This window comes from Ammodytes marinus (assembly GCF_949987685.1).
Source record: "Ammodytes marinus genome assembly, chromosome: 13".
In the NCBI taxonomy this organism is placed as follows: Eukaryota; Metazoa; Chordata; class Actinopteri; order Uranoscopiformes; family Ammodytidae; genus Ammodytes; species Ammodytes marinus.
This window is the reverse complement of record NC_137217.1, coordinates 6,852,721-6,866,121: the sequence shown is the minus strand read 5'-3', so window position 1 is coordinate 6,866,121 and position 13,401 is coordinate 6,852,721. Positions and strand designations below refer to the sequence as shown.

At 41.6% G+C, this 13,401-nt stretch overlaps 1 protein-coding gene across 2 annotated transcripts in view; it reads left to right on the top strand.

The window, feature by feature from the left end:
* vps13b (vacuolar protein sorting 13 homolog B) overlaps window positions 1-13,401 on the top strand; it is a 379,499-nt gene that overhangs the window by 20,010 nt on the left and 346,088 nt on the right. For both annotated transcript variants that reach the window (XM_080038971.1, XM_080038972.1), the window contains exons 4-5: window positions 5,807-5,924; window positions 11,677-11,844. In XM_080038971.1, coding sequence (XP_079895097.1) covers window positions 5,807-5,924; window positions 11,677-11,844 — 286 coding nt within the window. The remainder of the gene's footprint in view (window positions 1-5,806; window positions 5,925-11,676; window positions 11,845-13,401) is intronic.

Genomic DNA, 13,401 nt, shown 5'->3' with positions numbered 1-13,401 from the left:
CTGGAAACCATTCCTATGAGAACCAGGGTCATCACTGTTAAAACAAGCTTCAGACTAGCTGGTTATGGATGAGAAGAGAAGGTATAGAGAAGGGATGAAAATAACTACACTGGATTTAAGGACATAGATTGTAGATAAAGAAGACCAAAAGAGGTGGAAATGAATAGAATGATGGGGAAGGGATTAGGACAGGCGAAAGGAACTTAATCTGTATTAATACAAGTAGCACTGAGAACAGAGGAACTCCTTTAAGAGCAAAGCAGTCTGTGTATCACGTTAGCAGTGTGAGGGATTTCAGTATTTTTCTGGAAAAACAATCTGAAACACATCACATCCACATTGTCGCGTTTAAGCAAGTTCTACTGGAGTGAAAAGTGCACTTTGATAATAAAGTCGAAATGTCGAGAATAAAATGGAAATACAATGTCAAAGAATGAACTCAACAGTTCATGTATAGAATGCAAAATCCAAATATAGTGAATAGTGTTTTGCCTATGATATAATGATCCATATCGTCTTTGTTCCCATAATTCTACGTCGTCTTTATTCTCAAAACATTTATTTCGTCCTTATTCAGAAAATATAATTTCCACATTATTCTCGACATTTCAACTTTGTTCTTGAGCTGCATAATAAAAAAAAACACATCGTCTTCCTTTAATTTTATTTATCTCCTGCGGCCTTTGGCAATCAGTAGAGGAGAGGTTTTCTATTTGGTTTGAAGAAAGTAACATGGCAAAATATGTTGTCTGTGAGTGTTTTTTGAAGGAGCGTGGAGGAGGTCTGATTGCTGTATTCTCCCCAGGGGGAGGTTTCTCTGTGGGCCCTGACATGGGGACAGGGCCTCTGCTTGTCAGGCCCAGTGTGTGTGTGTGTCTGTGTTTGTATGTTTATATGAGCGATTCAGAGGAGGAGGGGGGATCTGTCTGAGATAAGGAGCTATTGGGTTTCCTTCATTTATTTTCTCACTCCGTAGGCGTTCGCCCTCCACTGCCTGGCCTCCAATCTCCAGGCCCGCTGCTTTGATGTCAGCATGAGTTCGCCAGCAACCTGCGGAGGAAAAACAACAATAACAAAGAGTGTGTTTATGCAGCAATGTTCTTCTGCATGCTCCCATTAATCTGCTGAAACTGTGAAATTGACCAGTTTTAAAAATGTTTGGGTTTCAAAGATCGAGCTGTTACAGACAGGCAGGCTACTCGACTGCTAATGCCTGCCAAGAACTTTTTTTTCTTCTTCTGTGTGTTCAACTGAAATTGGAAAATTGCTTTGTAATTTGTGGAGGGAAAAAAAGTAAATGTCATATTTTATTTTTCAGAAACGTACACTGGGCAATAAAAAACAAACCAGAGCAATTTTGTTTTGTTTTAGGCCGACAGATGTCATAATGAAAGTTTCAAAAGATTAGAAATTCCAGAGCCAATCCCCCACAAACACACACACACACACACATACACACACACATACACACACACGCACACACACACGCAGAAGCACATCATTGAGTGTTACATATAATTTCCTCTAGGCTATTTCAATGTGTTATATTACACTTATTTAAAACAGCTTATACAGATCCATAACCATGTCAAATTTCAAATACAATTGAATTTGTTAATATCAGTTATCATGTCACATAACATAGTTCAAATCTCTGCGTGCTCAATCAATCGCTAAAAGACAAGTTTGACTTATTCCCCTCACAGTTTACATATAAGTGACATTCCCAATAGCAGTTGAGATTGCACTGGTTCCTGGGGAGTTGTGGCCTGTTTGTTTGCACAAGGGAAACCGTGTCAGTATATCTGCAGAGGTGCTGTTTCCAATAGCTGGAGGTGGTGGTGTCCGGGGTTCAGCTAATGTGTTGAGGAGCTCAGATGTGGGTCGATCCTCCAGACAGGCTTAACACACTGCCTCCCGGTCCCTGACTGAGCCAGACGTCTGAGGGAGGGGGTACAGAGGTCAGGCCTGGCCTTCCTGTGCCCTAACCCTCCATGGGTGCCCACTTACCCTCTGAGTAGGGGGTCCCTCTCGCCTGTCACTCACACTGCCAGGGACATGCTCCTTTTTCCTGTGCCTCTTTCGCTCTCACTACCCCTATCTCACCCTCTCAATGTCTCACTCTCTCTTTTTTTCCACTTATCTCTTGGTCTCGTGTCCCTCTTTTCCTTTTTTGCTACTGTCATCTTTGGTCAACAGCTGAGTGGACATGCCTGCAGGGGAAACCACCCCTCCACCCCCCCTTCTCTTTCCACCGGTCCCTCTGTCTTTCTCTCCTTCTCTCTCTCCCTCCCTCCCTGTCCTGTGCCCTGCCGTGGCATTGGACGGATCAGTTTACCCGGCAGCAGCTGAGGCGAGCTTCATTTGTCCCAGGGCTTCCCTCTGAAAAGGCATTTTTCGCCTCTGGAGAATTGCTCACTGCCCACGGTGACATTGAGAGCTTAATTGCGCTACTTCCAAATTTGGCAGTCTTGTTCTTTAGTGGCAGTTTGAGTCGTTGAACTCAATGTACTCTTGGCCTGAAGGGCCAGGCATTCCTCTCTAGGTATAGATATGAGAGCCTAACATAGGGAGACTGTTTCTAATTCTAATGTGCTCAAGAAGTGTATTGTGATGTAAACCAAGCACCATCTATCTAAAAACAGCCTTTTTTTGTTTTTCGTGGACGATCTCTAAATATTGCAGTTTACAAATGAAGTGTGAATAATGAGCGACAAATTCTTACTATTTTCCAATGTCTATTCTTTGGAACCTTGATGAAGTATTTATTATTCCTCCCCATTCTGTTTACCAGTTCCCACCACTCACTGATCGGAGAAAGAGCTGCTTGCATAGTGCAGCTCTACCGCAAAGGCCCTTACTGAAGCAAAGTGTAAATATTGCTGCCAGAGCCTCTCTCGTCTCTTTTGGCAATTGCCTGTTTACTTTACCGCACCGGGGGATACTTGCTTCTTTGTGTGTCCGCAACTCAAATTATGCAAAGTATGTTTAAAACCTAATCTTCATTACTCAACCACACACAGAGAAGGGGGTTCACTGTCATTAAATTGTGTCTGAACTCAACTCGGAAATGTTTGTTAATTTGGAGGGGGTACGTGTATGTACAGTATGTACAGCATTTGACTTGCATGGAAGGTGCGGCTGTGGCTTTTTTTTATTTGCTCATTTGAGTATGTGTGGGTGAAGTCTGTGCACGGAGTAGCAAAATATATTTGGTTTTGACACCTTCAGTGTTTACATTAGTCAGGAATGGATAAGGCAGGGACTCGTGAGACACTGCCACGCTGATCCCCAGTTTAAATGCTAAACACATGTGATCACCTCCTTTCTTTGCCCGGATTGGCTGCAACCTTACCTCAGTCTGTGCGGACTGTGAAAAGGTTACAGTGCTGCGGTAACCCCTAATCTAATCAATGCCATACTGAGGGTTGACTCCCTCAACTTCCCACCTTTTTCCCTGACTTCTCTATTTTTAGAACAGTTCTAATATGTTTGTTTTCTTTCCTTTCTTTCATTTCTACCTACCTCCTCGGTCGCAGGCTTGTGCCTACTGTGAATATGCGGTATTGTAGTTATAGAGGAGTTCTTGCCAATGTAGTGGTCATAGTATATCTTTTGTGCTTTAAGTCGAGGTAGTAAACCATTCTTTCTTTTTCTCCAAATTGATCATTTATGGTTGACAAGATTTAAACAGCTCCCTTTATTAGTCCTCTGCAATCAAAAACAGATTTGATACATTTTAGTCCCACGACCTCTCATAATGAACTGTTGAATCAGAAACTGTGAACATGCAATACCCTCCTTAAACTTGGAAACACAATGACAATTACCCTCTAGAGGAGGTGACAATCTGCTAGTAGGAATTTTACAAGTCCACAAAGTCAGTCTCTTTATTGTTAATGGAGCTTCTCCAGAGTTTCTATCTTGATGACATCATACTGTATATGAGAGCTATGGTTTTTTTCTTTTAGGAAACTGTTTAAACATTTCTTAAAACATATTAAAATATTATCAGCAGGACAACCATGGGAACTTCCTATAAGACCATTCTCTCTTGTTGCTTTGTGCATTTGAGGATGTTCTAAGCCTACTTTCAAATTGTCTACAGCAGTAGTAGATGTAGTTAAAGGCCGACTTCACCAATTGGAATATGAAGGTGTATTGAACTCGGAGATCCTATTTAGTATAAATGTGCAAAAAATAAATAAATCGGATCATCCTAGCCTGAGAAAAGGCAGAAAGAGTGTTTTATGGTCACACTGCCTAACACTATAGTTTCCTTCTTGTGACATCACAGTAAGGGTTAGGATTCACAGGACAGCTGGGCCAAGGGAAGACTGAGGGAAGAAAAACCTGATTCATTATATTATAATAGTGATTTTATAATGATAGAACGCCGGTTCCGTATGGGTGAAGTATTCCTTTAAAGTTTTTTTTTCCATTTTCAACCAGAATCTAATGACGAGTCCACTGTTTGTACTTATTGTTATAATTGCAACTCATGTCTTAGTCACAGAGCACCCACTAGGCTGAGACACTCTTCAAGCTGAACCAATAAATAAGCTCCTCATTCCATATCTTGGCTCATTTTGTTTATCTTCAGGCCCATCTCTGGAGGGGATGTCCATTTAATTGTCATTCCTACACATACATAACCACACACACACACACACACACACACACACACACACACACACACACACACACACACACACACACACACACACACACACACACACACACACACTCACACACACTCACACACACGCACACACACACACACACGCACACACACACACACACACACACACACACACACACACACACACACACACACACACACACACACACACACACACACACACACACACACACACACACACACACACACATTTTGTACTTGCATTCCTAGGCTTAACAGGCCGCTGGTCTCTGAGTGCAGATGACATGTGTTGTTGTGGAGGAGAGACCTTAACCCCTCTCATCCAAGGACCAGAGTTTATTTGTAGAGCCCATGGAGATGGTTGTTAAATGGGGATGGGAGGAAGGTTAGAGGGAAGGTTTGGTGTGAAGGGGGGCTAAAAAACAGTGGTGTATGTCAGTGGCTTCCCTAATAACTCCTCCGTTCATTGCGCACACAGCCATGCAGGAGGATAGGGACTCATAATGTGTGAAAACAAATAAATTGATAATCCCCAAAAACCAGTTAAAGATAGCGGTTAGATTAGACTGGTTCCATTCCCCCCCATAGCTAGAGTTTATGTGATTTATTTGGTTATCAGTCTTGCTCACGTGTGTGGAGATGTGTTCTAGCCTGCTGGCAAATATCGTAAGATCAACAATGTAATAAAAAGGAAAATTAAGGATTAAACTGGTGTTTTGGTTGTGATAAATTGAAACCTCAACACAAGTTGTTTTAGTTTGAGCCTTAAAACCTTCAGTCAACAGCATGTCAGCCCATTTTGTATTGACTTTACTGTCTGACCTCTATTGTGCATGTGCAGAAAGAGGACACTTGACTAAGCTGCTTATACATGCCACTAATAATTTGATGGATAGAATAATTCAGTGTGTTTTTTCTCATAACCTGATTTACACAGGCAAGATAAGAAACAAAGACCACCACCTTCTATTGTATTACTCTAATACTACTCTACACTATAGTTTATTACTTTAATATTACTACTTGTGATAAGATAACTATCAGGGCAAACCTTACTGCGGCAATTCTGTAGAGCTATGTGCAGAATCCTGTGTTTACTCCACCACCTATCCTCACAAGTGTTCATGTTTGTTTTTTCACCAGGACGACCACGAGAGCGGGTCTAGCTCCACCAGTCGTAGTGTCTCAGACAGCTCCAAGGCCGTGGCCAAGCCCCGCCGCCTCCAGCAGGCTGCCCCCAGCGACCCGGACCTGCCCCCAGGTGAGTGATGGCCCCCGGGGCCAGTCAGGCTATTCCAACTCCCTACTCACAGAATGACCACCAGGGCAGGCAAGACCTCAGTGGGGGAGTGAGATTGAGACCTATTTACACTACCGGGAAATCTAGATGTTTTCTAGCCTATAAAATTCTTTAGATGCAAAATAATTGGATTTAATTCCACTGGCTTGTTAGTAGTGAGATGCCTAAGGCCGTCAGTGTCAGATTCAAATGTAGGTAATACATGTTTACACTATCAGAAATATGTTTTTTTTGTTTTTCTGGTATGCATTTTTCACCAGTGTAAATCAGCCAGAGAGAGTGTGGGGGATGTGTCTGTAATAAATCATGTAGTGATGGCTCTTATCAACGAGGCCACTTGACCAGATGCCTCCTACAGGGCCAGTGATTCCATGCCTGCCTTACTCCAGCTCTTTACTGCACTTCACAAAGAATGTCCTTGTTTGAATGGGGCTGGATAATGGCCTATTAAAAATATATATATTTTTTTCTTCTATATTTTCAAATGTATTAATATATTTTAAATACATTTTTAACAAAGATGCATTCACATACCTCATATGAGCTAGTAATGTTTTTCTATTTATGTTTATTGTGGCACATACCATTTGAATCCTAATTAAATCTATAAAAAAGATGCAATAAATCAGAGTGAAATATTCAACATAGACTTGTAACAACCTCTCAGACACAGCAGTGACGGGGAAAACATAGAACCAGTAAAAAGTTCCTGAACAGTAAAGGGGAAACTAAAATAAAAGGAAAACATATAGCTTTTTTAGAAAGCAAAATACAAAGAAAACAAAAGGAGAGAGGTGAGGGTCTTGAGCTTTTAGAGCTAGGTCACAGTCTAACACCCAGTCAGACTCCCTCCCAGAGCCCTAGTGTGCATGAATGTACGAACCTACACTTCTGGCTGGTTTTATCTGGGGAGGATCCATTTCCAGGCCTGACGTTATGAGATAATATCTCTCCCCAGCTGTTAAAGCAGGGTGCCTCACACCCGAGCATCTCCCTTTGGGCCTGCCTCCAACAGATCTCCCAGGTGTGTGTGTGTGTGTGTGTGTGTGTGTGTGTGTGTGTGTGTGTGTGTCTTTTAGTGTAGCTGTTTAATTTAGTGCACACCAGTGTTTCAGCAATGGACCTGGTTTTAACCCATTACAGGCTGTGGAGACAACTCTGAGGTTAAAGGTTGTAGCACCTCAATAACAGTGAGGAAACAGATGCATGCTGTAATCCCAGCCCTCCTAATGAAAAGGTAGATGAGGTGTAACTAACCTGCTATGACTCAGACAGAGGATGTTTTCCTAAGAATAAGATACAAAACAAACCTGTCAGGAGTCCATAATGTAGTTAATGGATATTTTTCAAAGGTATAACATAGCACAGCATTCACGGCAGTGCCCACAGGACATTTTGTAGACATTTATTCATTAGACGTGTGATCACCTCATTTTAGACTTGTTATTGTCCACTGGTATGGTTAATATATTGTTCTCCTAAGTATCTTTTGTATTTCCATTTTTGGCCTGCGAAATTATCTACGATATGCAATAACATAATAACATCAAAGTTCAGAGTATCATGCCATATCATGGACACTCCTCTTTACTTATAACATGAATATTACTAGTAAACAATAGATAAAAAGTAAAATAAAATACATTACAAGACAACGCAAATAATAGAAAACCATTAAAGGAAAGTTGTGTGCTCATTTATTTCTTTTTTGCTTTGCTTTTGCTTTGTTTTACTGTAGTGGCTAACTGTGCACTGTGCAGCTGTATTATGTATGAAAAAGAAATATAAATGTTGTAATGTTATAATAAAAAGCTAATGTTGGACTTTTGCTATAAGCAACAAAAAAAGTAAAATGGTTGCAGACTCAGATTGGGATTAGGACAATTCCATGCGTCCGTCTCAGATGGCCTTGTACAGTGTGAGGATGTGTTGTAACAGAGTGACAGTGTGTGTAGATGCGTTTGTGAAAGCATTGCAGTGCAGTGGCCAGTCGTACCTCTTTGTCAGCACCTACGTTGACAAACCCCTGCGTTGCGTCTGCTCCCCTCTCCTTCAAAACAACCAAAACAAAACACGGGTCGACACTAAAAAGCAGCCCACCAGCAATTATCCAGTCATTTGGCCCTAAGCTCTCACATGCTGAATGAATTTATCCTCCCTGTTCTCCCCATGGTGGAAAATAGTGATGTTAATTCATATGCCATGGGATTGGTAGCCACACAAAGACCAAAGACCAAGTGCTTCCACCTTGGGCGACTCTGTGAGTGATTATGTTTACTGCTGCTTGTGGGGGACCAGCGGCCACCGTTTCTGTGAACCACATTTTTGCTGTTTGAGGGGATTCCTGCTTTGGTACTATTGACACTGCTGAACGTGTGTTTTGTTTTATATGAGTTCAAAGAGATTTAATAGTGGCAACACGTCTTGCTTTGAGTCTAGGTTAAGCCTGCTACCTGTGAGTTGGGGGGATCAAAGTTGGTCCCCATATTGTACCTGTGATTGAGTGCCTGTGATTTATAGAGAGACACAACAATGCATAAGGACATTTATCATGACTTTTGCAGTTGACTGTTTCTCTAGGACACTGTGAGGGAGGATCATTTAACATTTTCTTCCAGATTATTTCTCGTCATGTGTGAATACTTAGGCATTTGATGTAAACATTAATGGACACTCTGCATCTGCAAACAATATATTATTTGTATAAGTTCTTCTATACCTACATAGTTGACTTGTGTGTACTGTAGTTACCAGTGATTTTCTATCACCCTTTTCCATTAGGAGTACTAGGGTATTATTGTTACCATTTCTTCTGTTTTTCTCTATCGAATATTACTTTCAGCTGGATCACACATTATTGGGACCAAATTCCAGTCCTACTCTTTATTTATTGGATAATAATGCTCAAACCAAATGATTGTTCAAGATTTTGATATCTGAAGATAACAACTGCTGTCCGGATGGAATAGTAGTTTCCAACCTTCCCACATAAGCACAAAATGTGCATTATGACATGGTCATAAATTCAGTGCACATGTGGGTGTGTTAATTCCTTTTGCCATAGCGTGTTTGTGTGTTTATATGCATGTGTATGTACTATTGTGTGAGTGCGTGTAGCTAAATGTATGTGTCAGATGAGAGTACGCTTGTTGCTTTGTGTGTGAAGAATTGTGCATGCATGCATGGTTGAGTAAGTATGCGTGTGATTGGAGGATTTTGAGATTTGCATGGACTAAAATACAAACACACTCCTGAGATAAATCTGTGGTCCAGTGCTACTGCTGTCCTGGTACTGGGGCCTTTACTCAGTAAAGCAGCTGTTCTGGTATTACTGGAATATGCTGCTTATGGCTAGAGAATATCCCACACCGGTAAAGGCTGGAGCTTTCTCCAGCTGGAGCTTTCTTCAGTTGTGGAGGCTTGCTGTACCATGCATGGTTGGGTTCTGTCAATCTACAGTTTTACTATAAGAGGCCCCAGAGCTAATAGAGTGGCTAACATAATTAAGTGGCTTATATTATCAGTGATTGTAACCTAATAGTATGGTGTTTCCACAGTCCTCCAGAAAACGTGCCATGGTGGAGATCAGATCCTGTACCACTGTATTTACATTCTTTGTATTTTATATTTTTCATATAAAAGATACAAAATTAAATAGGAATTTCTGAACATTACACTCAACACTTGTAAGGAACTATTTCCAGCTACTGAATTATTACTCTTGGCTACAATGGTAACTGTACTAATTACATTTCAGAATAACACAACTTACACCAACTTACAGTACATCTATTGTCTGATGGACTTGTCAGTCTTTCTCTCCATGGCTAATAAGTGGCAGGGCAGATATGCTAATACTTTCCATATACAGGGAAAAATGGTGAGCATGGACAGTATAGTGTTTCTTTCCTGTATCGCACTGAAGAGAGTGCTTGGCCTGTTCTGAGATCACATAAAGGAGCTGGTTTTTCCAGTCATTTTATGGTTGAACAGTTTTAAGTGGGCTCCTTCCCTGTAGGCCGCAGCGCAGGTGCTGACTGTGTCAATTGTTTACAGAAGTTCAGAGCGGCACGATGGCTCACGGAGAGACGGATTGGGGCCCTGGACTTGGTGCAAGGCAAGGGGAGGTATAACAAGTGCAAGAGAGAGAGAGACACCCTGACACGGGTAAATTAAATCCAGAGAAGGAAATAGCAGGGGGTAAAGTGCTGCTTTTACTGCCCAGGCTGCATGTGCGACAGCAGCTTTCTGACTGACCCCCAGAAACACAGGCTCACGCGCACGTATGTACGCACACACGCACGCATACAGCCACATTCATGCATGGAAGTAAAAAAGCACAAGCACATGCGTGCATGCAAGGCCATGCACAGACACACATTGTGTTTATGGGTTGAGTTGTATTATGTCATCCTCTCTTTCTGCTGCTCTGTTTGGTCAGGCAGCAAACTCATGAGAATTTTGTCAATTGGATTATGCTAATGCAAAGTCGGGCCATGTGTACAAGTGACAGAACAGTTAACCAATTCATATAAATATTTTCATCAACAGCACCATTTAGTTCTGCCTAATTATCGGATCTGCTATGCCCTGAGCCAGGCATTTAGATGCAGGAAGACAAACATTTGGTTTGGAAAATAAGGGAAAAGCATTAAAGGTTTATATGTTTTAACTTGTAGTGACTGTGTTTAACAGTACATGGGAGGAATGAATAATGCCATTGGCCCTGTGGTCAGGAGGATTTATGGCTGTATATTTTCATATTTTATGGTCAAAACTCCCCTGTCTGTAATATTTTAAGTTCTTTCTTACTTCGCTGAGTAATGACCTTACCATGTATGTTTTTCCTGCAAAGCTTCTGTTTCTGGGCGTCACTGTGGCCATTAGGAGGAACTGGTAACACTGCAGGATGGCTCCCCGAGCCCTGCTGAAATACAATCTACCGGACTGCTCTTTCTCCCTGGCTTGCTCTGGGTTACTACGTCCTTCCACCTCTTCACCACAAAGCCACCATATCCCTCGCTAAAAAAAAACGGTTTCTTACCATTTGTACAAAATCGATTTCCTTAGCCTTCCGTCTCCATTTGTTCAAAAATATATATGCTGTCTCCCTAAAAGTAAGCGATAAAAGTTATGTTCTGGATTGTGTATTTGTGAGTGTGCATGTGTGTCCTCGTGCGGTGAGGCTTGTGTACGTTTAAGTGAGCACGGAGGCTCCTCAGTGGTTTACACAGGCTTGGGAGAGGGATACGTTTGAGGCGGCATGTGCATACTTTTGGGTTACACAGGACTTAGCATCTGAGAGGAGAGAAGAGCTCTTCAGAGATTCATAAATTCACCCAGGATTTGTAGCGCTGCTCCGGCAGGGTGAGAAGCAAAAATGTTTTCTTATGGATATTTAGCTCCTTTCGCTGTACATGTGCAAGGGATAGACTGTGGTGAAAAATAACATGTCAGGACCTCCTCTTATTTACGGGCCCATGAGGACGGCAGGGGTCAGTGGTATTGAGCCTTGACATTCAGGGAATGCTGCTCTGGATTTGACTCTTTTACGGTGTCTCAACACTAACTTAATGTGCCCTGATATATGCTTATATAGAGCTACTACATACTCCTGTGTGCATGTGTGTCTCTGTGTAATTAAATAGGCTTTTTGTGCGGGCTTTTTGTGCATTCTAACATGTTTCTAATGTGTTCGCTCTTGTGCTTGTAGGTTACGTGCAGAGCCTGATCAGGCGCGTACTGAACAACGTGAACATTGTGGTGAACAACCTAATCCTGAAGTACGTAGAAGATGACATTGTGCTGTCGGTCAACATCACTTCGGCAGAGTGCTACACCGTGGACGATCTATGGGAGAGGGCCTTCATGGACATCACTGGTGAGCAATGGCTGCTTACATTCCTTGGTAGTGGGATTAACTAGTAAATCCACCCGGACAAGAAACTATATATTACAGTAAGTGTTTAATTTAGGTAGTTCAAACGAAGGTCAAACAGACATATCAGACAAGTTTAAACATGGCTGTTTGTGTAAATCCCCAATGTCAGCTGCCAAGAGTAGTCTCCTATTCAGACTCTTGATTAACTCCCAAGTCTGATTGGAGCATGTGTAGTGGGCTTTGACGTAGCAAATAGCTCACATTTAAAACCACAAATGATGGGTGAGGTGGGGGATTTTGAACCTTTAGCATGCCACAGTAGAAAAGTGCAATCCTTTTTGGCCATTGCTTTTGATGGTTTCACGGTTCATGGGCTGGATTTTTCGGTATTAATTTCTTGAGGTGGAGACACTGATTACTTGTAGGAAAGAATGAGGATGTTATCCATGCTGCTCATTCGTGTTGGAACACCTGATGAGGGTGGGACTGATCAAAATCAATTTGTTCACCAGTCCTTAATCCTACCCTAGTGAACAGTGACTTGTGGATCTAGTCCATAGCCATTCCATCTGCAGTCTCCAATAGAGTAGTGTATGATTGAGCGTTCCACACGTTTTTTTAGTTGAGCTGTTACATTCAACATGAAGAGCCTCAGACAACATGGCCCTTTTTGACGAATTGTCAAATTAAAGGTGGATTAAGCGATTCTGGACAATACTTGTTGTCAAAAACTTTTTTTTTTCAAAATCAGTGAATAACTCTTCAAGATCCCCTACCTGTCCTGCTCTGTGTGCTTAAAACAGTATTAATTCAAAGCCTGGTCTCCGTAAACAGGCAACAAGCGTTCTTCAGAATTGCGGACTCCACCTTTGATATGCCTAAGCTTTCTTTTGAAAATTAACTTGTTCTTTGGACTTTAGGTTTCACAAACCTTGCAAATTAGGCTTTAAACGATTCTGGTAGGTATTCCACAACATCGATAAGTCCTTCTTGGTAGTGCTTATTCACAGCAACAATACTATAAGCCTATTTAAATGTTCTATAAAGAGTTTTTTATCCATTGCCCCATTGCTCCAAAAGCTCCATGTCTTACAGTACAAACTACTGGGTTATTGTTGAACTTGAATCAACTTTGAACAAGAAATAATTGATTCTTTATAGGGAGTTACTAAAGCCTACAGCATATCCATAGAGATATCATGAAGTGGTCATTTTTAGTCATTGTTATCACTGTGGAATTTCTTGTTAAGGGGTGAGTGGGGCTTATCGAACATGAGAAGCAAGTATTGGTTACAACAATAGTTACTGGCACTGTTTGGAGAATGAAATATTTCTGGGAATGGTGAGTTCTGTTATCGGGTCTGTCAGGGGTGAATGAGTCACTGATAATTCAGTGATCATCCAACACACACACACACACACACACACACACACACACACACACACACACACACACACACACACACACACACACACACACACACACACACACACACACACACACACACACACACACACACATACACATACACATACACATACACATACACATACACA